Below are 24,266 nucleotides of genomic sequence, written 5' to 3'. Positions count from 1 at the left end.
TCCCAGGCTGAGGCCAGAACTCCTGCCTGGAGAGTTCAAAAGCAGCTCTGAAGAACCGGCTTATTACACTATTAACGTCATCGTTATTGTGCTCATTAAGGCCGCAGGGGGCCACAGGCGAGAGGCAGAGGCGGAAGTGGAAACAAACAAATGGAGCGATTTGGAGGGAGGGTGGCAAGTAGGAGCGCGGCCCTCGGGCTCTGGACTCCAGGGTTCTTGGCTCGAAGGGCCTCTGAGGAATCCAGGAGGCAGCGGAGGGAGATGAGGCTGGAGCCTCGGACGGAGAGGCTGAGGCTGGGAGGATGTCGGGGACGGGGCCGGCCTCCGAGCCTCCGTAGAGTCTGATCCTGGCCATCCCCATCCTCAGACGGGTATTTGTGTGCGCTCACGGAGACCGTGTGATGAAAATACATATGGAGCCGGGTGGGAGGATGGAGTTGGCCGCGGAAGGGGCTGTTTCTGGCGCTGCGCTGTGGAGCTGGCGCCCATGGATGTGATTCCCCACCGGGTGACTGAGAGGAATGCATTTGCCTGTCGAGGGTGTCTCGGCGTCTCCAGGGAGGTCTGTGTCTGGCTGGCCCCCAATCCCGACCCGGCCTTCCCCCTCCCTCCCTCGGGCCCCCACCGTGGCCGCAGGACTTTCCCCGGCTCCAGAGGTCGCTGGCTGCCCCATGAGGGAGGCGCTGCCAAAGCAAACCAGACCCCGTGACTTGTGGGAAAGCAGAAACGGGAGGGCACAGGGGGCAGAGGACAACTGCTGGGGCTCGGGCCTAGCCCGAGGTGCGGTCACCCATCCGGGCCCACCCGAGCAGCCAGTGCCCCTCGGCCTCCATCCCGGCCCGCCCAGAGTTCGGCAGCCACTCCCACCCTCTCCTCCCTCGTGTTTACACAAACCTCCACCTCAGCCCAGAGCCCCAGAGGGCCGGCGCCAGCAGCAGCGCCCGCCCGTGGGAGTGGGGAGCCCCGGGCAAGGCAGAAAAAGAAGAGGAAAGAAGAGGCGCCCACGGCCAGAGCCAGCCCTCTCTAGCTGTGTCCTGGGGCAGCAGGGGGAACAGGCAGGTGGCTTCCACCAGCGGCCACTCCCATTGGTCAGGTTCTTCTCCGCCCTTCCTCCCGCCCCTTCCCCTCCCCTCCCCCCACCCCCCAGCCCCCTCCTCCTCAGGTGAGCCAGTCTGGCTGAGCTCAAGGCTGCTGTTGTTTCTCCCCTCCCTGGGACCCAGGTTCCTGGCCCCCAGCTGGGGACACCATGCTCCTGCCGGGGTCCAACTGTGACCCCTAGAAACTGGAGAACAGCTCAGAGATCCCGCTGGACGGACCCCTGAGGGTAAGGCAAGTCTCCCGTTCCAAGCTGCCCTCCCCCTCCTCCTCTGGTGCTGCCCCGAGGCCCCATTTCCTCCTCTGGCTCCTTGGGCCACCTGCCTTTCCTACCCGGCCCTCAGTCATCCCCAGCTTCAGGCTTCCTGCGGGCTCCTTCTGGCCCTTCGGCCTTTCCTGGGACCATCTAATTCCAGCTTTCTCTCTCCAATCCCGTCTGCTCTGGCCTCCGAGGGCAACTCCTGCCCACTCTGCCCCCTCCCCACCCCACTCCCCAGAGACCCGGCATCCATCTCCCCGCCCCTGATCTTCTGGGGAGCAGAGGTACCTCCAATCCCCTTCGACCCACAGGGAGCCCCTGGGAACACTGATGCTGCCTGGTCCCCTAGGTGTCCTGCCTGGCACCTCCTCCTCCTCCTCCCAGCCCGAGCTTCCTCTTTACTCCTAGGGCCCCGATGCCCTGTCTCCCTGGTCAATTCCCCTGCCTGTGTCCTTGATCCTCTGAGCTGGCAGGCTGGCCAGCCCGTGATCACGGCATGCTCTGGGCAAGAGGCCCAGCTGGGTCAGAGAAGGTCCTGGGGGGGGGGGGGGGCTGAAATTCAGAGAACTGAGGACCTCGAGCAGGTACCAAAGAGGTTCCTGGCCCACCCCATCCATTTTATGTCTCCCCCACAGGTCTCACTTGGCTCTCTCCCCAAGGGGGGAGGCCCGACTGCCACAGCCACCACTGTTCACTGGGGGAATCATTAACTGAAGGTGGTGACATGGCTGAGAAGGAGAGTAAGTGTCTTCCCTACCTTCTGCCCCTTCTCCTTCCCCTCACCCTAGTGTTTTCCTCCTTTCCTTCTCCCTTTCCCATCCTTTGGCTTTCTTTTCTCCAAATCTCTCAGTCTTACTCTCTTCCCATCCATCAGAAGCCATCTCTCCAGGCTCCCGATGTGGGTCTCACCCCAGCACTGCCCCCCTGCTCATCCAGCTTCCTCACTCTACCCATCTCATCCTCTCCCCAATTTCCCCCCAAAGCTACCTCTACCTTTTTGCCAGGTTAACATTAATCGGTCATCCATTAAGTTCTTACACAATCTGCCTCCTATTCTTCTCAATATCCCTCAAAACTTTCCCTCATCTGTGCCTTAATTTCCCCATTTGCTACTGCCCTGCCTCCTCTCTCCACCTTCTGCCCCCAGAAATACGTGATCTCTTCACAGATGCCTTAAATCCCTTCCATCTTGAATGTTAACAACAGGTTGACTTGAGAATCTCAGGATTCTGAGAATCCTTCATTCTGAGAATCTGCCCAGATTCCACTCTCCTAAGGCATTTGACCATAAAGGACCCAAGTCTCCAATTTCCAGCCATTCCCCATTTTCCTCCAGTTCTGAAGGAGGGATTTCTGGTTCCTCCATCTGAATTACCGAGAAGAGTGGGGAAACGGTGATCTAGAAAAAGAATCCAAGAAAGTATACCCTTCCCTCTTGAAGTATACATATATACTTTTATAGTTTTTTCCATATTTGTGAACTAGAAATACTATCCAAGTCAAAGAAGCAAGTGTAAGTACATAAACATTTGTTCTAAGAAAAGGGATGATACTCTTCCCATATCTATTTAAACAAGTCAGTCCTAACCCCATTTCCTCCTCTGGATCATTCTGACACCTTTTCAGAGTCCAGGTATCCTGGTCCTCCCACCCATCCCAGATTCAAGTTTCCTGCTGTCTCTCCCTCGACCTTGGCCTTTTCTAGGGCCATCTAATTCCTGCTGCTTATTTGAAGCAACTCAGACTGGGAAGTCAGAGAGCAAGACCTTAGGATAAGAGAAACCCCAAGACTGAAGAGTATAGGACTAGACCATGAGAGGACCTTAGAGATCATCCCACTCAAACTTTGTGTTCTTTTCTCTTTTTTTAAAGCATTAACTTCTGAATTAGAATCAATACTGTGTGTTGGTTCCAAGGCAGAAGAGTGGTCAGGGCTAAGCAATGGGGGTTAAGTGACTTGCCCAGGGTCACACAGCTAGGTAGTGTCTGAGGCCATATTTGAACCCAGGGCTCCTGCCTCTAGGTCTGGCTTTCAATGCACTGAGCCACCTAACTGCCCCCCCCCAATAATTTCATTTTATACAAGAGGAAATTGAGGTCCAGATAGGCAGGGACATTTACTGGGATCATATCATTGCCTCAACCCCAGTTTTCTTACTTAGGAAGTAAGAGAGCCAACTCTGGACAAAAGCAGATGCCTTGGATTGGGGGGAGAGGCACAAAATCTAAGGTTACAACCTACATCCTCTTCTTTGCCTTCCTTTTCCCCCATTTAGAAAAAGAAGCATCCCTCTAAGTTTGAATTTCTGAACGATTTCCCAGCTAACATGAATTGATTGAAGAATGAGTACTCAAGGCACAAAATTGTTGAAGTTGGGAGTGGGAAAAATGGACCAAAGCAGAGGCACTTGGGCCTTTTCAAAATTCCCCTTCTCTGACTGAGAAGACACATGGCCCCAGGCTTCAGGGAGCTTCCTGTCTGATGGGAGAAGCAAGGTCTTGACCCTTGGCCAAGCTTCCGAGCAGATGGGCAGGAACACAGGAAGAAACCCAAAATACAAAGAGCGATACAGAAATAAGTTCTCATAGCTCTGTTTAGGACTTAAACTAAGGGAGGCTGGTTTGGAAAGGGAGAGAGACACTGGGAAAGAGGGTAAAGGCAAGAAAATGTGAAGAGGCTGGAGGCCAGAACCCCCAAAGGATTGTTCGGGACAAGGAGCGTGGCCGGAGTACTTGGTCTGGATTAGGGTACCAGAAGGGATGACAGGCCCTACACGAAGGTCCCAGAGAAGAACAAGAGTGGCAGAGAACTCTTTCTTTTGTCTTTGAAAAAAAGGAAGGTGACCCTAGACAAAGTGGCGAAGACCAACTTCCCAGCTTTTAGGGTATGTGATTATAGTAAAGAGAGATTACTGGTGGAAAGTGAGAGATTGGAAGCAAGAATCCTAGTTCTGCCAAGAAGTGCTCCCACCTAATATCAGCTAGTAGGGAGCACACTGGGTAGAGTGCTAGGCCTGAAGATAGGAAGTCCTGGGTTCAAATGTGGCCTCAGACACTTCCTACCTATGTGACCCTGAGCAAATCACTTGATTCCAATTGTCTAGCTTTTACTGCTCTTCTTTATTGGAACTGATATTTAGCATCTATTAATTAGTATATATTACTATTAATTCATATCTATTACTATTGACTGATTAGTATTACTTAGAGTATATTGATTACTATTTACTAATTAGTATTAATTAGTATCTATTACTATTATTAGTATCTATTACTATTATTTAGAATATATAATTGATTATTATTTACTAATTAGTATTAATTAGTATCTATTACTATTATTTAGAATCTAGAATTGAGAATTGATTACTATTTACTAATTATTATTAATTAGTATCTATTACTATTTACTAATTACTATTATTAGTATCTATTACTATTATTTAGAATCCATCACTATTGACTACTATTTACTAATTAGTATCTATTACTATTGACTGATTACTATTATTTAGACTATTACTATGGATTACTATTTACTAATTATTATTAATTAATATCTATTGCTATTTACCAGTTACTATTTTTAGTATCTATTACTATTGGCTGATTACTATTATTTGGAATCCATTACAATTGATTACTATTTACTAATTATTATTAATTAGTATCTATTACTATTTACTAATTACTATTATTAGTATCTATTACTATTATTTAGAATCCATCACTATTGACTACTATTTACTAATTAGTATCTATTACTATTGACTGATTACTATTATTTAGACTATTACTATTGATTACTATTTACTAATTATTATTAATTAATATCTATTGCTATTTACCAGTTACTATTTTTAGTATCTATTACTATTGGCTGATTACTATTATTTGGAATCCATTACAATTGATTACTATTTACTAATTATTATTAATTAGTATCTATTACTATTTACTAATTACTATTATTAGTATCTATTACTATTATTTAGAATCCATCACTATTGACTACTATTTACTAATTAGTATCTATTACTATTGACTGATTACTATTATTTAGACTATTACTATTGATTACTATTTACTAATTATTATTAATTAATATCTATTAGTATTTACCAATTGCTATTTTTAGTATCTATTACTATTGACTAATTACTATTATTTAGAATCTAACTATTGATTACTATTTACTAATTACTATTGATTACTTAATATCTATTCTAAGACAGAAGGTAAGAGTTTTTAAAAAGAGACTACAAAGTTCGCATTCATATACCGTCTTTATTATACACAGATACTGGAGTGGTTTGCCATTTCCTTCTCCAATTCATTTTACACATGAAGAAATGGAGGTAAATGGAGTTAAGTGACTTAGCCAGGGTCACACAGCTAGTGTCTGAGGTCGAATTTGAACCCATCATTCTATCCACTGGTCCCTTGAAGGATTTTTAAAATATACTTTGTATCTTATTTGTTCCAACTTTATATCAAATTGGATCAGATACGATAAAAAGAATCTGAAAGTTTTCGACTGCTTATTCGGGAAGTTGGAAATAAAGGAGATGCCGGGGGTGGGGGTGGGGAGTGACTTCTCGGACCGGTCCAATTCTGGGAGTCTAGAATTCTTTGAAAGGGGCAGAAGAGCAGAGGCATTCCCCTAATCATCCTGCCATTGCCACATGTGGCCACCAGGGGGAGAAAGAGAAACTGGCTAGCCAGAATGGGGGGTGTCATCTGGGGAGAAGGCGAGGGGGCCTCCCGGCCCTGGCGCACGGTCCTAGGCACATGCCCTCTGTGGAGGGGAGAGGCCCTGGTGCAGGAGGGGGTGACGGGCTGGTCCCTGCTCCCTGTTGGATAAGGGTTCCATCCCCCCCACCCCCCTTGCCTTTGGCTTGGAAGGAGAGAACTGCGGGAGCTGGCTGAGAGCAAACAGCCGGAGAGGGGACTCGGGGATACGGCCAAAGGTCGCCGGCTCTCGGAGATTTCCCATTCCAGGGCAGGCTTCACTAGAAGGCCAGGAGGGAGCCGGGCTGGGGAGGGCCCCAGGAAAGCCCGCTGCAGGATGGCCACCAATCACTGGGGTGCCAAGGAAAAGGGCGGAGGTGGCTAATGCCCGTCACCCCCTTCCCTTCCCCCCCCCCCCCCCCCCCCCCCCCGTCTTCCGCACACACTGACCACCAGGCTCGCCCAGAGAGGCCCTTTTCCTTTCTCCACCCCTCCCTGTCCCCCATCCCAAGGGGGGCGTTGGGGGGGGGCAAGCAGGATATGCAGAGCCTGGAGAGAGGGAGGAGGGCCAGGAGCTTCCTGAAAGGACACCTGGGCTCCTGGGAGGGCTGCGGGCTCAGGGAAACCGACCCAACCACTTTCCCAGGGCTCTCAGGATCCCCTTGGAAACAGGGCATGTGCGGGGGGGGGGGGGGGGGGAGGAGAGGAGGGGGGGGTCAGAGCTGGCGGAGGGAGGGAGGGAGGGAGGGAGGGCTCCGTAGAGGCAGCCGAGGGCACCCCCTAAGGACGCGAGAGGGCGAGAGCATGGAATGAGCAACAAGTGGCGCTCGCGCTGTCTCTGCTTGTAGGTGGCCGAAAGGTTCAGTGTTGGTCTCTGCCCAAGATTGTGGCGCTCATCGCAGGGGCCATCCTGCTCCTGGCGGGGATTGGAGCAGCTTCTTGGGCCATTGGTGAGACAGCCCCTTCCCCCTCCCAGCCCTCCTGTCCCCTTCTCCTTCCCCTGCTTCCCGCTCCGTCAGCCCCTTCCTCATCTCTGTCCTTTTCACAGTGACTGTGGTGATGAGGAGTGACCAGGAGGTGCTCTACCCGGGTGAGTGTGCCACGAAACACGGAGCCCCCACTGACTCCCGGGCAGGCGGAGACCCGGCCCCTGGGGGAGACCCCTTCAGTCCTACTGGCGGATTCCCAAGAAAAAGCCCCTCCGGGCAAGAGAAGGACTGGAGAGCCCTCGGGGCAATCGCCCTTCTCTCCTTAGCGCTTGAGAGGTGCTCAATGGCTTTTGTGTCCTTCCATGCTTAGAACAGTCCAGACACAGGACAGATAGGCTTTCGTGCCTGTTTTACAGGTGACGACTCAGCCTTCGTAGAGCGCCAGGTGAAGGAGCTGGGATTCACACTCGGGGCTTCTGAGCCCTGAGCCCTGGCTTGTCTCCCAGGACATCCCGTCTCTCAGATCCAAGCGAAAACTTAGCAGAAGCATCTTGATGGGGGGTAAATGGAGGAAAGACACCAGCGGAGGGCTAGAGGCAGGGCTGGGCTTTCTTAAGAGGCAGCTGGAACAAGACGGAAGGAGAAAGAAATGGGGAGACCAGAGTAGGAAGGGCATGGACCAGGCTGAGGAACTTGGATCAAATCTACTTCAAAATCGATGAAGAGAGCGATGAAGATAGCATAAGCATAGTGTGGTGAGATGGCTGGCCTGGGAATCAAGAAGACCTGAGTTCAAGTCCTGCCTCTGACACGTTAACTGTGTGGCCATATGTGACTCTTTGTGACCTCATTTGAGGTTTTCTTGGGAGATACTAGTATGACTTGCCATTTCTTTTTCTAACTCATTTTACAAATGAGGAAACTAAGGCAAACAGGGTAAAGTGACTTGCTCAGGGTCACACAACTAGAAAGTATCTGAGATCTGATTTTATGACCCATTTCAGGTTTTCCTGGCAAAGATCCTGGAGTGGTTTGCCATTTCCTTCTCTAACTCGTTTTACAAAAGAGGAAACAAAAAAAAAAGAGGAAACTAAGGCAAACAGGGTAAAGTGACTTGCTCAAGGTCACACAACTAGAAAATATCTGAGATCCAATTTTATGATCCATGTGAGGTTTTTCTGGTAAGGATCCTAGAGTAGTTTGCCATTTCCTTTTCTAATTCACTTTACAAAAGAGGAAACTGAGGCAAACAGGGTGAAGTGCCTTGCCCAGGGTCACACAACTCATGTCTGTGGCCAGATTTGAACTCATAAGTTAAATCTTTCTGATTTTAGGCCTGGTGCTCTGTGCAATATGGCACTATCTAGCTGCCCATATGTGACTCTAGGGGAGCCATTTAACCCCTTCGGGTCCCCAGGCAACCCTCAAAGCAGCATTGGGAGTGAATCGCCTATTCCAGTGAAATTATATGTTCAGCCTGAGCAGAAATGTGAAGGCCTTGGGGTCAAGGAAGAGAAGAATGAGGACATAAACTTGTCAAATGAAGGGGGAAAGGCAACCCCAGTTTTTCTAAACCTTCCCATTGCTAACCGAGCCAAACATGATGATTTTTAGAAAGGACAACAAGCTCTCCATAATGTAGTTCACATACTCAACCGAATAAAATGACTTTCAGTCCGTAGACTTTTCCTTACAAAGTCCACGTATTCCAAATTTCCCCTAAATGTGTGTCCTCCTAGACATACTAATAGGATACGGGTAAGATAGTTGTCCTATGATCGTAAGATGACTGAGTTAGAAAGGCAGGCAGGGGGTTCAATGGATCGAGTGCCAGGCTTTGAGATGGGAGGTCCTGGGTTCAAATCTGACCTTAGACACATCCTAACTGTGTGATCCTGAGCAAGTCACTTAACTCCAGTTTCCTACCCCTTACCACTCTTCTGCCTTGGAACTGATAGTACCAATTCTAAAATAGAAAGTAAGGGGGCAGCTGGGTAGCTCAGTGGATTGAGAGCTAGGCCTAGACATGGGAGGTCCTGGGTTCAAATGTGGCCTCAGATACTTCCTAGCTGTGTGACCCTGGGCAAGTCACTTAGCCCCCATTGCCTAGCCCTGACCACTCTTCTGCCTTGGAGACAATACACAGTATTGACTCCAAGATGGAAGGTAAAGGTTTAAGAAAAGAATAAATAAAATAGAAAGTAAGCTTAAAAACAAACAAAGGGACAGATTTAGGGCTCCAAGAGCCCTTCAATGCCATTTAGGCCAACAGACTTATTCTACTGAAGGGGAAACTGAGGCTCAGAAATGGGAAATGACTTTCCTAGGGTCATACAGGTAGAAAATGGCAGATTTGAGATGTGGGCCCATGTCCTCTGCCCTCTAAATCTTTCTTTTTCTATTACACTCACCTCTTCAGAATGTCCAGAAATGAAGAGGGCATGCCCGCCGAGCCAAAGATAGTCCTGGGCTAGCCAGGCAGTACAGCTAGCGCCCTGGCACTGTTAGGGCTCAGACCGCCTGCACAGGGCCGAGGGCGGCCCGAGCAGGTCATTCCTGGAGATCTGAGAGGTTTCACTTTAGCCTGTGGGAGCTAGTGGCCTCCCAGCTTGTTCTTGCTGAGTGAATTCGACACACCCTTTAATCACCAGGCCTGTTACCCTTCCCCCCACCCTCTGCCCCCACAGTACAGGTGAGTCCGGCAGACATGCGGCTTACTGTGTTTGACGGAACCGAGGGCACATGGCGGCTGCTCTGCTCCTCCAGGGCGAATTCCAGGGTGGCAAGTCTGAGTTGTGAGGAGATGGGCTTCATCAGGTACCATTGAGTAGGGGTAGGAGTTGTGAGGGGAGGAGACTGAGGCCAGGGGAGAACCAGTCTGCTGTTCCTGACCCCTCTGCCTCACAGGTCTCTGACCCACTCGGAGTTGGACGTCCGGGTGTTTGGAACAAATGGCACATCAGGCTACTTCTGTGTGGATGAAGAAAGGCTCCCCTATGCTCGAAGGCTGTCAGAAGTCATCTCTGTATGGTAAGAAGGATGTGGGAGGGGGCAGCTAGGAGGCTCAGTGAATGGAGAGCCAAGCCTGGGGGGGGGCGGTCCTGGGTTCAAATCTGGCCCCAGCCACTGCCTATCTGGGTGACCCTGGGCAAGTCACTTAACCCCCATTGCTTAGCCCTTATGGCTCTTCTGTCTTAGAATCAATACACAATATAGATTCTAAAATGGAAGGTATGGATTTAAAAAAAAATAAAAGAAGGTCATGGGGAGGTGGGGGCACCTAGGTGACTCAGTGGATAAGTCATGCCTGGATATGGGAGGTCCTGGGTTCAAATCTAGTCTCAGGTTACTTCCTAGCTGTGTGACCCTGGGCAAGTCACTTAACCCCCATTGCCCAGCCCTATCTTCTGCTTTGGAAGCAATACACAGTATTGATTCTAACACAGATGGTAAGGGTTAAAAAAAAAAAAGACATAGGGCCAAGGAGTAGCTAAACAGGGAAGGGTGCTACATTTCTAGCTGATAAGCACAAATACACAGATATAGCTATCAACCCACAGGCCCATTTAAGCCAATGCTTGCAGACAAAGTTAGGCCCACAGACTTTATACCCCTGTAGTCTTGTTTCTCTTCTGCCTGTTCCTGCTATGGCTCCTCCTTTCATTATCATCATCAGAACAGCCTGCACAGTATCTCATTTGGCCCTCACACTACCCCTTAGGAGATAGGTGCCATGATTATCCGCATTTCACAGATGAGGAAACTGAGGAACATAGAGGTTAAGTGACTTGCCCAGGCTTACTCAGCCAGTGTAAGTGTCCGAGGCAGGCTTTGAACTTAAGAAGACTCCTGACCCCAAGTCCAGTGCTCCTATAACCACCTGAAGGAGTCATGAGAAAATAGATTGAAAGCTGGTCTGGGAGGCAGGAAGATCTGGCATCAAGGCCTGAGTCTGACAGTCTGACATATCCTGGCTATGTGCCTCTGGGCAAGCTGCTTGACTGCTCAGTGGCCTGGGCATCTCTCTCTCTCTCAGCCCCTCCCTCTCTCTCTCCCTCTCTCTTATCTGTCTGTCTCTCCTCCTTCTCTCTATCTCTGTCCCTCTCTCTTTCTGCCCCTCCCCCTCTCCTCCCTCTGTTTCCCTCTTTCTCTCCCCCTCTCCTCCCCCCCTCTGTCTCTCCTCCTCTCCCTCTTTCTCTCTCCCCCTCTCCTCTCTCCTCTCCCTCCCTCTCTTTCTCCGACTCTCTCCCTTTCTCTGACTCTTTCTCCGACACTCTCTTTCTCTGACTCTCCCTCTCTGTCTCTCTCTTCTCCTCTCCCCTCTCTTTCTCTCCCTCTCCCTCTCTCTCCCTCTCTCTTTCTCTCCCTCTCTCTCTGTCTCTCTCCCTCTCTCTCTCTCCCTCCCTCTCTCTCTCTCTCTCTGCCTCTCTCTCTCTCTCCCTCTCCCTGTTTCTCTCCCTCTCTCTCTCTCTCTCCCTCCCTCTCTCTCTCTCTCTCCCTCTCTCTCTCTCTCTGTCTCTCTCTCCCTCTCTCTCTCTCCCTCCCTCTCTCTCTCTCTCTCTCCGTCTCCCTGTTTCTCTCCCTCTCTCTCTCTCTCTCTCTCTCTCTCTCTCTCTCTCTCTCTCTCTCTCTCTGCCTCTCTCCCTCCCTCTCCCTCTCCTTCTCTCCCTCTGTGTGTGTGTGTCTCTCTCTCTCTCTCTGATGACATTCCATTGCAGAGAGGTTGCCCATCTCATAAAAGCGGGCCTTTTCTCCCTGGGAGCTCCCGCTGCTGCTGAATAACTCAGTTATTCCTGTTGGTGCTGATCTTGTCCCCTCCACAGCCTCGTCTCCCCTTTTGAAAGCTGGCTCCCACCTCTGCAGGGATCATAGGACACAGTGACAAGCATCCTTGGGTATCAGCTGGGCCATCTTCACTTTGCAGATGAGGACGCTGAGGCTCAAAGAGGCTGTCAAATGTGGCAAGGCCAAGAACCCGACCTTCTAACATCAGCTTTGACTTCTCTCCTCAACTCTGGCCAGGGGGCTGGAGCCTAAGCTACTTGAGGTGGAGCCACAGAATGGCCTGCTTACTCAAACTGGTTCTCATTCTTTCCTGCCTCTGCGCCTTTGCTCCCAGACGCCTTTCCCTCCTGCCCACCCAAATCTCCCGTCAGGAAATGAACTCTCCTTCCCCTAAACTAGCATTTTGCTTGTCTCTCTCCTCTGCTCGTCTCAGTTTAATTGTATTCATCTTTGCATGTGTGTTCTCTCCTCTACTAGACTGGCATCTCATGAAAAAAAAATTTAAATCCCCACGTTCCAGCCTAGAATTAATACTGTGTATTGGTTCCGAGGCAGAAGAGAGGTAAGGGCTAGGCCCTGGGGGTCGAGTGACTTGCCCAGGGTCACCCATCTGGGAAGTGCCCGAGGTCAGTTTTGAACCCAGGCCTGGCTCTCCAGCCACTGAACCACCCAGCTGCCCCTTGTACGGTCATCTGGACAGCAGGGATTATTTCTTACTCCTCTTTTTTATCCTCCTCCATGACCGTCTAATTCACGCCAGATGCTTAATCAATATTTATTAAGGACACATAAACGTACAGGAAGTCGTAGGCAGGGAGTCATGCGAGCGGATGTGCACGAGGCCCACGTGCAAGGGAGGCGGGGCTGGCGGGCAGCGCTGAGGCGATCAGGAGGGACCCGCGCCCCTTGTCCCGGCCCCCTTCACCAGCTCCCCTCTCTCTCTGACAGTGACTGCCCCAGGGGCCTCTTCCTGGCCACCCTCTGCCAAGGTAAGCAGCCCCCCAGGGGTGTCCTCCTCACAGACCTCCCCTCCCCGTCCCCCTCCTTCCACAATCAGTCTGGAGCGGCTGGCTCCTTGGCCTGTGTGCGCTGGAGCAGAGGAAACTGAGGCAGGGAGCGGGTCCGTGGCCGTTCAGAGATCAGGAGAGCGAGGGCTGCCTCTCCTCCCTGAGGGCGGGGGCCCCTTCCTCTCCCCAGGGCGCAGTCTGTGAGGCGGCCTGAGCATGTGTGTCTCTAGATTGTGGCCGGAGGAAGCTGCCCGTGGACCGGATTGTGGGAGGCCGAGACGCCAGCCTGGGCCGCTGGCCGTGGCAGGTCAGTCTGCGCTATGATGGGTCGCACCTGTGCGGGGGGTCCCTGCTGTCCGGAGACTGGGTGTTGACCGCTGCCCACTGCTTCCCTGAGTGAGTGCCCTCCTGGTGAGGCCCGGGGCTGGCAGGAGGAAACGGAGCCGCGTGTCGGGGGGTCCCTTGCGGCCCCCAGCCTAGAGCCCGCGGGGTGTTGTGGGGTGGGCGCCTCCCTCCCAAGGCCCGCGGCCGGCCCGAGAGGCGGCTATCCCGCTCTTTCTTGCACTAGGCGGAACCGGGTGGTGTCGCGGTGGAGAGTGTTTGCGGGCGCCGTGGCCCAGGCGTCCACCCAGGGACTCCAGCTTGGGGTCCAGGCCGTGGTGTACCACGGAGGCTACCTCCCCTTCCGGGACCCCAACAGTGAAGAGAACAGTCACGACATCGCTCTGGTGCACCTGTCCAGCCCCCTGCCCCTCACGGGTGAGCGCGCCCACAGGCCCACCCGGGGAGGGCCGGGGGACAAGATGCTGGCTCCGGGGCGGCCGCAGAAAACTGGCCGCGTGGCTCTTCCCCCCACAGAATACATCCAGCCCGTGTGCCTCCCAGCTGCTGGTCAGGCCTTGGTGGATGGGAAGATTTGCACCGTCACCGGCTGGGGAAACACTCAGTATTATGGTGAGTGGAGACGGTCCCGGACTCCAAGGTGGGAGGGCAGGGGAGGCCCCACCGTCTGAAAAGTAAGAAGGAAGGGCAGCTGGGCGGCTCGGTGGATGGACAGCCAGGCCTAGAGCTGGGAGGTCCTGGGTTCGAATGTGGCCTCAGACACATCCCAGCTGGGTGACCCTGGGCCAGTCACTTCACCCCGCCGCCTAGCGCTTCCCACTCTTCTGCCCTGGAGCTGACACACAGTACTGATTCCAGACGGGAGGGGAGGGTTAAAACAAGAGATGGAGCTGATTCATTTCCCTGCAGGCCAACAGGCGAATATGCTACAGGAAGCCCGAGTCCCCATTATCAGCAACGCCGTCTGCAACAGCCCCGACTTCTATGGGAACCAGATCAAACCCAAAATGTTCTGTGCTGGCTACACCGAGGGGGGCATCGATGCCTGCCAGGTGGGGAGCTGCGCCCTAAGGCCCAACCCGCCAGCCCCCCTCCCCCATGCTCCCCTTCATCCCCCCGGGGGCCTTTGTCAGGTTTTGACACCCCTTGTCCAAAACTGGCCTTTTTTGGGGTGGGAAAAATCTCCAGTCAAGAGAAGCCGAGAGCCTGGATCCTTTGCCCCGATGGGAGACCCTGAAACTGGGAGAAGGAAGAGCATTTAAAGAGAGTTATCAGCGCGCCCGCCCGCCAGGCCTCCCGAAGGAACCCAGGCTTCCCGGCCTCCAGCTTGCTTGTTCCTCCGCAGGGAGACAGCGGGGGCCCTTTTGTGTGTGAGGACAGTATCTCCAGGACGCCTCGATGGAGGCTGTGTGGCATAGTGAGCTGGGGAACAGGCTGTGCCCTCGCCCACAAGCCCGGAGTTTACACAAAAGTCGGAGAGTACCAGGAGTGGATCTACCGAGCCATGAAGGTACTGAGGCTGGGGGGGAGTCGCAAAAGCAGCTTCGCCCCTCCTAGAACCCCCTGTTTGCCCCCTCCTGTCCCGCTTAAGTAGGCCCAGTGAAAGGGAGACCTGGGAGAAATGGGGGCCAGAGCAGCCTTCGAAGCGTTCCTCCACCTGCCCAGTGGGTCCAGCCCCTCCTCTCTATTCTCCGGCCCCTGCCCCAGTGCAGGTCTCTCTTGCGGCTGCGTTTTCCCACTCTTCATGACCCCATTTGGGGTTTTCTTGGCAGAGACACTAGAGTGGGTGGCCATTTCCTTCTCCAGCTCATGGGACAGAAGAGGAAACGGAGGTCAACAGGGTGAAGTGACTTGCCCAGGGTCACACAGCTAGGAAGTATCTGAGGCTGGATTTGAATTCAGGTCCTTCTGACTCGAGGCCCAGCACTCCATCCACTGTGCCCCCCATTTCTGTCCATCCTCCCTTTTGTGAAGTGTGAATCACACTTTCTGTGTCTATCAATCAGCATGTCACTGAATCAACCCCAAACTGTGAGCTCCCTTCCTCCGTACTCAGTCGGGGTGTTTTCAGGTTTGGGGTAGATTCAACGAAAAGTTGCTGATTGATGGACCAAGAAAGTGTGTGTGAGTGGCTCTCTGATCCGGTGAGAGGCACTGATGAAGCATCTAGCGTGTGTCGGCACTATGGCAGGTCCCTGCCCTTAAGGGGGGTACCGTCGCACCCCAGATGTAGGCTATCAACAAAGTAGAGCCCAAGGGAAGAGGAAGCGGGCTGGGTCACAACTGGGAGAAACAGAACCTTGGGGGAAGCATCCCACGCACGGCGGGCCACGCAGGCAAAGGCCATAAGGCCGGAGGTGTAGACGCGCGGGAATAGCGTCGTCGTCTCCCTTCGGACCTCGTGTCGCCCTGTTTGAGTCTGGAAAACACCCATTTCTTTACGTCCGTCGCCCACATAAGCACCACAGGGGCGAGGCTTGGCGGCTCCCCCGGCCCCTGGCGGGGGGGGGAGCACGTCCAGCTGAGTCTCACAGAGAAGAAGGCCTGGACCGGGAGGGCAGGGCACGGCACGGCACGGCACGGCACGGCACGGCACGGCACGCTACCCTTGTCTAACCTTCTCTCCCCAGACTCACTCCGAGGACAGTGGGATAGTGACCCAGCTCTGACCCCCTGCTTCTCCCCTGGGGACCTGCTTCCCCTCCTCTTCCGTATCCTGGGATGCTCCCCAGCACTCAGCAGTGGAGGACAGTCCATGGCTCCAAGAGCCCCATCCTGGATTCCTCTGGAAGGCGAGGGGGGCCTGAGGATTCCCAAGGGCAGGGAGGCGATGGGGAGGGGGAAACCAGGTCAGTGCTGGCCCCCCCATCCCGTACATGTTGCTGCTATCCCTGGCCCAGGACCTGCCCTCCTCTGGGCAACCCCCCACTCAGGTCCACCCAAGAGTCCTGCCTGCCCCTCCCCATGTAAATACTCTCTTGGGAGGTGCGGGCCCTGGCCCGGCCTGCCCTCTGTCCCCAGAAACGTTCCGTGATTACTTTGGATAATAAAACTGGTTTTGATTAGAAGTGCCTTGGGGTTTCTTCAAGCCGGCCCCCCCAGCACGCTGCCCACCCCAACACCGAGGTCCTGCGTCTAAGCATTAGCCTCCCACCCGGAAGCGGGGCCTGGATCGGGGCTGGAATGACCGCAACGAATCTCACAGGCTTCCAGTGTATCCCAGATAGGTTTCTGCTTTGGAGAAGAGTAATAAACCGCACTTGCCTGGAATCCTCCTGAGACTCTGATTACTAATACACCCAGGCCAGGCCAGCCCCCCCCACTCCCTCCCTCCCTCCCTCTGTGAATTCATGCTCCAGGATTAAGAACAAAAACCAGGAACCTCACACCGACCAGCTGGGTGAGCCCAGCTTCAGTAACCCCAAGCTCACTGCCCAGCAGGGGAGGTCCACAATGATGCCTCGTGACACCTGGGAATTCAGAAGAGCTCTGTGAAAGCAGACGGCCACAAACCCCTGAAAATCCCAGGGGGGCTCCCCCTGCCACCCGGAGCCCAGCCAGGGCTCTGAGATCCCGGGACACCCCTGGGGGCCCAAAGACCCCACCACCAGGGTACTGAGATCCCAGAACCCTCCTGGGGACACCTATGTGAGTGCCCACTTCAAACCTGACCAGCTCATGGCTCCCGAGAGTCCTTCCCTGCCTCACCTCAGCAGCCTTAAATCCCTGGCAGTGCCACCACACGCTGCCTCCTCCTTCCTGGGGGGACACACCTGGGTCTAGCTGAGGGTGCCTTCCCCACCCACCCCTTGTCAGCTCCCCAGGATGAACTGTCTTCCCTCATTTAGAACAGAAGAAACTTCTGGGGGGCAGCAGAGAAAGGCAGTATGTGATTGTGTTCCTGGCTCTTGTCACTGTCCCTGGCACAAAAGCTCTTACAGCTCACCCTCTCCCTTCTTTCCTCTCTCTCTTTCTCCCCCTCTCTCTCCCCCTCCCTCCATCTCTCTTCTCTCTCTCCCCCCTCCTTCCCTCTTTCTCTTCTTCCCTCCCTCTCCCTCCTTTCCTCTCTTTCTCCCTCTCTCTTCCCCTCTCTCCATCTCTCTTCTCTCCCCCTCCCTCCATCTCTCTCCCCTCCCTCTCCCTCCTTTTCTCTCCCCCTCCCTCCCCTCCCTCTCTCTTCTTCCCTCCCTCTTCCTCCTTTTCTCTCCCCCTCCTTCCCTCCCCTCCCTCTCTCTTCTTCCCTCCCTCTTCCTCCTTTTCTCTCCCCCCTCTCTCTTCTTCCCTCCCTCTCCCTCCTTTTCTCTCCCCTCCCTCCTCTCTCTTCTTCCCTCCCTCTCCCTCCTTTTCTCTCCCCCTCCCTCTTCTTCCCTCCCTCTCCCTCCTTTTCTCTCCCCCTCCCTCTCTCTTCTTCCCTCCCTCCCTCTCTCTTCTTCCTTCCCTCTCCCTCCTTTTCTCTCCCCCTTCCTCCCTCTCTCTTCTCCCCCTCCCTCCCTTCTTTCCTCTCTCTTTCCCCCTCCCTCTCTCTTCTTCCCTCCCTCTCCCTCCTTTTCTCTCCCCCTCCCTCTTCTTCCCTCCCTCTCCCTCCTTTTCTCTCCCCCCTCCCTCCCTCTCTCCCCCTCCCTCTCTCTTCTTCCCTCCCTCCCTCTCTCCCCTCCCTCTCTCTTCTTCCCTCCCTCTCCCTCCTTTTCTCTCCCCCTTCCTCCCTCTCTCTTCTCCCCCTCCCTCCCTTCTTTCCTCTCTCTTTCCCCCTCCCTCTCTCTTCTTCCCTCCCTCTCCCTCCTTTTCTCTCCCCCTCCCTCTTCTTCCCTCCCTCTCCCTCCTTTTCTCTCCCCCTCCCTCCCTCTCTCCCCCTCCCTCTCTCTTCTTCCCTCCCTCCCTCTCTCCCCTCCCTCTCTCTTCTTCCCTCCCTCTCCCTCCTTTTCTCTCCCCCTTCCTCCCTCTCTCTTCTCCCCCTCCCTTCTTTCCTCTCTCTTTCCCCCTCCCTCTCTCTTCTTCCCTCCCTCTCCCTCCTTTTCTCTCCCCCTTCCTCCCTCTCTCTTCTTCCCTCCCTCCCTTCTTTCCTCTCTCTTTCTCCCTCCCTCCCCTCCCCCTTCTTCCTTTCCTCTCTCCTCTCTGTCTCCCTCCCTTCTCCCTTCCTCTCTTCCCCCCTCGTTTGTCCCGTGCTATCTGTCTTGTCTATCATCCATCCAACTCTAGCTTGGGGATCCCAAGGCCTGCCTGTGAGCACTGGACTGGGCTGGGGGGATGCCCAGCACCTTGGCCAGGTCGGGGCTGGGGGCAGGGCTGAGCTGCAGGGGCCCAAGGCCTCCCCGTGACCTCAGACACCGCACCCCAAATGGGCCAGACTACCATGACAACCAGCCCGACTCCAGACCTCCTTCACCGAGCCTGCCTCGACCTTTCCCGCCTATTGCCTCCCGGTCTAAGATGGAGACCGGAAGGGGAAGGATGGGGGGGGGGGGTAGCTTGTAACAAGTGTGGCTGCGCAGCAGGGTCTACCAGGCAGGGGACCAGGCAAAGCCCATCACCGAGGAGCCTGCCTGGGATCCGTGACGTCACTAGGGCTGTTCCACGCCATTGGCTGGCTGGGTGAGCAGAGAAACCATCTGACTTGGGCGGTGGAGATGACATGAACTCTCCCCTGATTGTGAAAGTAAAATGGACTCTCCCCTGAGGGTGGAGATTTAATGGACTTTCACCTGCCTGAAAACACCCCACTTAGGCTTGGGGGGGGGGGGTGCAGTGTGTGACGGTAGTGGGTGACAATCAGAATCGACCGACCGCCCCCTGGACAGTCCTAAGCAAAGCTTTAGCTGTAATTAGTTCATGTAAAAGAGGAAGGTACAGGAAGTGCCGCAAAAGAAGTGTCTTTAAAAGGGAGTTGGGGGCAGCTGGGTAGCGCAGTGGATGGGGAACCAGGCCTAGAGATGGGAGGTCCTGGGTTCAAATCTGGCCTCAGACACTTCCCAGCTGTGTGACCCTGGCCAAGTCACTTGACCCCCATGGCCTAGCCCTCACCGCTCTTCTGCCTGGGAGCCAATACACAGTATTGATTCCAAGATGGAAGGTCAGGGTTTAAAAAAAAGGGGGGAGTTACCACTTCCTGTGGGAGAGGACTTTTGGAGTTCAAAGTTTGAGTTGGAGGCCCGTCCGTCCCAGAATCTGTTTACAGGACCTGAGACCTTAGACTTGGTGTGACTGTTTTTAACTCTCTCCCGTTGGACTGACGTGAGTGAAAAAGGCCGACTCCTTTCCTGCAGTTTCTGAAGGGATTAGCCTCCGGAGAGGCCTGCCCTCTTGAGAGAGGCCCCCTGCACCCCCAGAACCTGGGCACAAGGCCAAGGCACCTGCAGCTAAGGACTAATTGGGCCTGCTTGGGTTGAGCCGGGGTGGGAGAGAATACTTCGCGTGTAGCCTCGATATCTTACCCTAGCCTCTCTCTGGTTTTCTTACCTTTACTCTTCTAGATTTTGTAAACGAATTAAGTAAATCTCTTTGGGATTAATTACATGGGGGGGGGGCTTCTCTTGAGTGATCCAGGCCCAGGCCAGCCTTTTAGAGAACCCCTTACAGTGCCAAGAACCCTGAGCCCTCGGAGCTCAAAGGGCCCAGTGAGACACCGGTGCGGGGCGCTTCTCTTGGGAGCAGCCAGGACCCCTCTCTCAAATGCCTCCTAATGAGTGAGTGAGTGAATGAATGAATGAATTGCTTTTTGAAAGAGGAAGGAAGGGGCTCCAGAGGCGAACCCATTCCACTGACAACATCCCGGCCCAAATGTCATCCAGCCTCTGCCCTTGAACACCTCAAGGAGAGGAAACCCTCTATTTTTTTTTTAATCCTCCCCTTCCATCTTGGAATAAATACTGTGTATTGGCTCCAGGGCAGAAGAGTGAGAAGGGCTAGGCAATGGGGGTCAAGTGACTTGCCCAGGGAAGTGTCTGAGGCCAGATTTGAACCCAGGACCTCCCAACTCTAGGCCTGGCTCCTCATCTACTGAGCTACCCAGCTGCCCCCGAAACCCTCTATTTTCTAAGGCAACAGACTTTATCTGAGACCTCTTGAAAGTACTGAGAAGCTTTTCCTTATAGGGACCTGGATTCAAATGCCTGAAAGGCCATCCAAAAGGAGCTTAGTTGGGATCATCTTGGTCCCAGAGGGCAGGACCAGGAGGAATGAGTGGGAGAGGAAAAGCTTTTTTATAATGTGAGTTGTCCAAACCCAGAGCAGCCGCCTTTCCTCTCCCTCTCCCCACCCCAGACTTCCTAGGGGTCTTCAAGCATAGGATGGATGACCGCCGGCCTGGTATATTATCACGAGAATGCTCTTGGAGGTCGAGGTGGACTACCTCTGGAGCCTCCTCAGGTCCTTGGGAAGTTCTCCTTTTAAGTTTACTTCTACTTTCTGGGACTAAGAAGAGGGCTTATTAAAGGCAGCTGGTTTGGGTAGCACCGTGGACTGTGGGTTAGGGCTAGACCTGAGTTCAAATCTAGCTTTAGATACTTATTAGCTGTATGACCTGGTCAAGTCACCTAACCTTTGTTTCAGTCTCCTTCACTGGAGATAATAAGAGCAGCTGCCTTGCAGGGTTGTCGTGAGATCAAATGAGCTGATATTTATAAAAGAGCCGAGTACAGTACCTGGGAAAAAGTGAGTGCTACGTAAAGGCTTATTCTTTCCCCTTCCCTTATTGAATGGAAGCAGAGAAAAGCTGGCCCCTCTCAGCTCTCCCAGGGCCACTCGGGCTCTTTTCTTCTTTTCTGGGTCAGATCGGTTCTGGGGGGGATCAGAGTGGCCGGTTGGGCTGGACTAAGAGATCCAGTTTATTCTTTTTACCCTCTCTGACTGGTTGAACTGGGCTGAAGTAAGAGGATTTGACTAAATTTTCAAGACTGATTAGAGCCAACCCTAAGCTCTCTACAGATGAGAAGAGCCAAGTATGCGCCAGGGGCTTGGCCTGACCTGTGAACGTCCATGCCATTACTTGCAGGCTCCAGTGGGAAAATGCCAAGCAAATACTTTACCTACAAGGACATCCCGTTTCCTGAAAACTTTTACTCTCCTGAAGTCCTAAGCTTTGTAGAAGAAGAGTTCCAGGTCCAAGAGGATGATGTCTTCAATGTCACCTTCCCTAAGTCAGGTGAGGCTCCCGGCCTGGGATCAGGTGCATAGCAGGTGGCTAGGAGCCATGGTGGGATCTTGGGAAGAGAGCGCGGAGGAGACGACAGGGAGCCAGGGAGACGGACCGATGGATCAGTTCCCTGAGGCCCTGGGCCCAAAGGGCTGAAACATGTGGCTTCTAGATGGGGAGGCTCCGTCTCTTTTCCTTCCTGTGCTTTCAGGTACTTTCTGGATGGTAGAGATCTTGAGTCTCATTCGTTCCATGGGAGACACTTCCTGGGTCCGCTCTTTCCCCACCTGGGAACGGGCTCCTTGGATAGAAATAACTCCTAAGGAGAAAGATCTACCGACCTGGGCTCAGCCCCGCCTGCTGTCCTCACACCTCCCGATTCAGCTTTTCCCAAAAAGTTTCTTTCAGAGCAGAGCCAAGGTAAGGAACCCAGGCATCCTGACACCCATCCTACCTGGGAGAATGACAAAGCTGGACAGCACGTGAGAGAGGGTCTAGATTCGACTCCCTAATTTTACAAAGGAGCAAGATGGCCAAGAGAGGCCAGCGTCGTATATTAAATGAGTGAGAGCCAGGACACTCTGCCCGGTGAAATCAAATTAGCTAATGTTGTACTGTTTCCCTTTAATTAATTGGTTTTTAATAGATAAAAAATCTGCCTCCTGCTGAGGTCAGAGTCCAGCCCTAAGCTGAGGAAGTTGTTGGGCAACCATCATGCATTGCTTACAAAATTAATATATTCAAGTTTTGTTTCCTCAGTCATTTGATCCAAAGTCCCCACCATCTTGTGTAGGATCTTCTTCCAAATTTTCTACCTCTCCTGCCTCCCCCAGGGTCAAAATTAACATTAATCACCACAATAAAAATATAATATTTTAATGATTGAGAGTCATCTTAATGGGTGGCAAGCAGGGCTTTGGAACAGGCTGATTGGCCCCCGGCATGTGGTTTTGATTTTGTTACCTTTTTCTTCCTTCACTTCTAATGATCATGAATAAAGTGTTTTAGTTTTCACTGGGACACCAGAATCTCAGGCATCCCTGGCTCCTGGTCTCTGGCTCTTCCCCCAGGTCATCTACACAACTCGAGACCCGAGGGACGTGTGCACCTCCTTATTTCACTTCTCCAAGATTATGACATTTTTTAAACAAGCAGAGAGTTCGGAGGACTTCATAGAGGAGTTCCTCAGTGGAGCCGGTGAGGGGTTGGCAGATTCCTGACTCAGAAGGCAGAAGGGGGAGGCTTGGAGAGGAGGCCTCTCGACAGGTTTGACTCAACTAGCTTCCTTTCCCCTGCCCCAGTGCCCTATGGCTCCTGGTTTGACCATGTGAAAGGCTGGCTGGGACTTAGAGAACAGAGCAACTTTCTGCTGGTAACCTATGAGGAGCTTAAGAAGGTAACTTTGAACCCAGACATCTATCTGCCCACTCTCTCCCTCAAAACTTCCCGTGTGGCTCTGTGGATAAAGAGCCAGGCCCAAGAACAAGGGGTCCTGGGTTCCAATCTGACCTCAGACACTTCTTAGTTGTGTGACCCTGGGTGAGTCACTTAACCACAATTGCCCAGCCCTTATCTCATGTCTACCTTGGAAGAGATACTTAGTATTGATTCTAAGGGGTTTTATTTAATTTTTAAAAAAAAGGTAAGGAGATGAATGGACCTCACTGGGTCGGTGAGGAGGCATGCCAGAGTGGGTGCCTGATCCTGGAGTTGGAGTCAGGGATGGGGTCAGGTTAGTGTGAAGCACTGAGCCCCTACCCCAAGGCTTCCCTTCAGTCCAGCTTCCTCCTCGATCTTCTCTAGGACATTCGAGGCAGCATAGAGCGCATCGCCAACTTCCTGGGGGTCCATCTGAGCAGCGCTGCCCTCGAGCAAGTGGTGGACAATTGTAGCTTCCAGAAAATGAAGGAGAACCCCATGTCCAATTTCAGCCAGATGTCCTCTCAGTACGTTGCCAAAGATCGGGGGACCTTCTTCCGGAAAGGTAGGGAGGCTGAGGGGATGGCCTGGGACGGGGTTCTGGAGGGACTCGAGCGGAAGAGAAAATGCCATGGGAGGATGCCCAGGCTCAGCAATGGAATTACAGTGGCTTCATTTTCTGCCTTCTCTTCTCTCTAGGGGTCACTGGTGATTGGAAGAATTTGTTTACAGTGGCTCAGAGTGAGCGTTTTGGCCAGATTTACCAGGAGAAAATGAAAGGCTTCCCCGTCCACCTCCCCTGGGAAGACCCAGAGGTCAAGGGGACCCTGAAGTATTGATCGCCCAACAGACTCAGACTAGGAGTGGCCCGTCCCCTTTTCTTGCTCAGGGATTGGGGATAGGGTCCCCAGAGAGGTAGAGGTGGGAAAGCCTGGGCCCAAGGAATCTGCTAACCCTTCTCCCCTCTTTGTCTAAGATTAGAAGCTTCTGGAACTTCATCACACCCCAGCCTCCCCCAAATCAGTAGCCAGGACACGAAATCCTGCTGGGAGTTAATTGTTAACCTGAGACCTCACAGGAGGAGTGGCAGGGAGAAAAGCAGCCAGAAATCTGGCTCTTTGGAAAGGGAAGAGAAAGGAAGAGGAGGGAGGGTGGAGAGAGAGGGGATGGCCATGGAAATAATAATCCAGGCCTCCCCTGCTACTCAGGCCCTCAAACTGGCTCCCCTGGCCTCAGCAGACCCCCTCTCCCATCTTGTGCCTTCATTTCTGTCTGTGGAAATCTCTAGAAAATCTTAAATAAAGAAGGGATGGAAGAATTTGCACTCTGCCTCCTTCCGTTGTCGTCCTCTCCCCCCAGCCCCAGCATTCACACCCAGTACCCCAGCATGGCGAGAATTTTAAGCCCATCTCCCCCCCTCCCCCCCGCCCCCAAGAGATTCTCTCCATTGAACTCAACAAACAGCCTCGGTGGGTTTCCTAGGCTCTAGGAATATATCTAGGAATAATCTGTCTTCTCAAGGAGTTGCAGCTCTCGGGCTCAATTTCCCATCCAAAATCCCCGTCTCTCCG

The 24,266-nt window shown here is 53.0% G+C and overlaps 2 protein-coding genes and 1 long non-coding RNA gene across 7 annotated transcripts; 2 read left to right on the top strand and 1 right to left on the bottom strand.

Annotated features, from left to right (window-relative positions):
• The first annotated feature begins 126 nt into the window (after positions 1-126).
• On the top strand, positions 127-16,216 carry HPN (hepsin). 5 transcript variants are annotated; one of them, XM_056825316.1, is made up of 14 exons: positions 127-562; positions 1,221-1,324; positions 1,990-2,094; positions 6,934-7,035; positions 7,134-7,175; positions 9,702-9,831; positions 9,922-10,044; positions 12,748-12,788; positions 13,037-13,202; positions 13,375-13,565; positions 13,665-13,760; positions 14,058-14,200; positions 14,494-14,658; positions 15,779-16,216. In XM_056825316.1, the coding sequence occupies exons 3-14, from the start codon at positions 2,079-2,081 to the stop codon at positions 15,815-15,817; spliced, it is 1,254 nt and encodes a 417-aa protein (XP_056681294.1). In that variant the 5' UTR covers positions 127-562; positions 1,221-1,324; positions 1,990-2,078; the 3' UTR covers positions 15,818-16,216. The 5 variants fall into 5 exon arrangements, with proteins under 5 accessions (XP_056681294.1, XP_056681296.1, XP_056681292.1 ...); XM_056825318.1 differs by having other exon boundaries at positions 232-562; positions 1,221-1,329; XM_056825315.1 differs by lacking the exon at positions 127-562 and adding an exon at positions 752-1,088.
• Positions 16,217-16,489: 273 nt separating this feature from the next.
• On the bottom strand, positions 16,490-18,799 carry LOC130458739 (uncharacterized). The gene is made up of 3 exons (XR_008918141.1): positions 18,498-18,799; positions 16,857-16,907; positions 16,490-16,618 (listed from the first exon to the last, which is right to left on the bottom strand). It is a non-coding gene; the product is annotated as an uncharacterized LOC130458739 (long non-coding RNA).
• A 909-nt stretch (positions 18,800-19,708) lies between these two features.
• On the top strand, positions 19,709-24,013 carry LOC100015166 (sulfotransferase 2A1-like). Its single transcript, XM_056825338.1, has 8 exons — positions 19,709-19,828; positions 20,406-20,510; positions 21,136-21,285; positions 21,488-21,696; positions 22,347-22,473; positions 22,578-22,672; positions 23,080-23,260; positions 23,395-24,013. Exons 1-8 carry the CDS (start codon positions 19,825-19,827, stop codon positions 23,532-23,534), a joined length of 1,011 nt encoding a protein of 336 aa, XP_056681316.1. The 5' UTR covers positions 19,709-19,824; the 3' UTR covers positions 23,535-24,013.
• Positions 24,014-24,266: the final 253 nt, after the last annotated feature.

Source organism: Monodelphis domestica, chromosome 4 (assembly GCF_027887165.1).
Source record: "Monodelphis domestica isolate mMonDom1 chromosome 4, mMonDom1.pri, whole genome shotgun sequence".
Taxonomy (NCBI): domain Eukaryota; kingdom Metazoa; phylum Chordata; class Mammalia; order Didelphimorphia; family Didelphidae; genus Monodelphis; species Monodelphis domestica.
Note: the sequence above shows the minus strand (reverse complement) of the source record. Positions and strands in the feature narration are given on the sequence as shown.

Coding starts and splice junctions, on each gene's coding strand:
- LOC100015166 (XM_056825338.1), top strand. Junction 22,474..22,577: donor GGAGTTCCTCAGTGGAGCCG/GTGAGGGGTTGG, acceptor CCCCTGCCCCAG/TGCCCTATGGCTCCTGGTTT. Junction 23,261..23,394: donor GGGGACCTTCTTCCGGAAAG/GTAGGGAGGCTG, acceptor TCTTCTCTCTAG/GGGTCACTGGTGATTGGAAG.
- HPN (XM_056825316.1), top strand. Junction 7,036..7,133: donor AGCAGCTTCTTGGGCCATTG/GTGAGACAGCCC, acceptor TCCTTTTCACAG/TGACTGTGGTGATGAGGAGT. Junction 7,176..9,701: donor CCAGGAGGTGCTCTACCCGG/GTGAGTGTGCCA, acceptor CTGCCCCCACAG/TACAGGTGAGTCCGGCAGAC.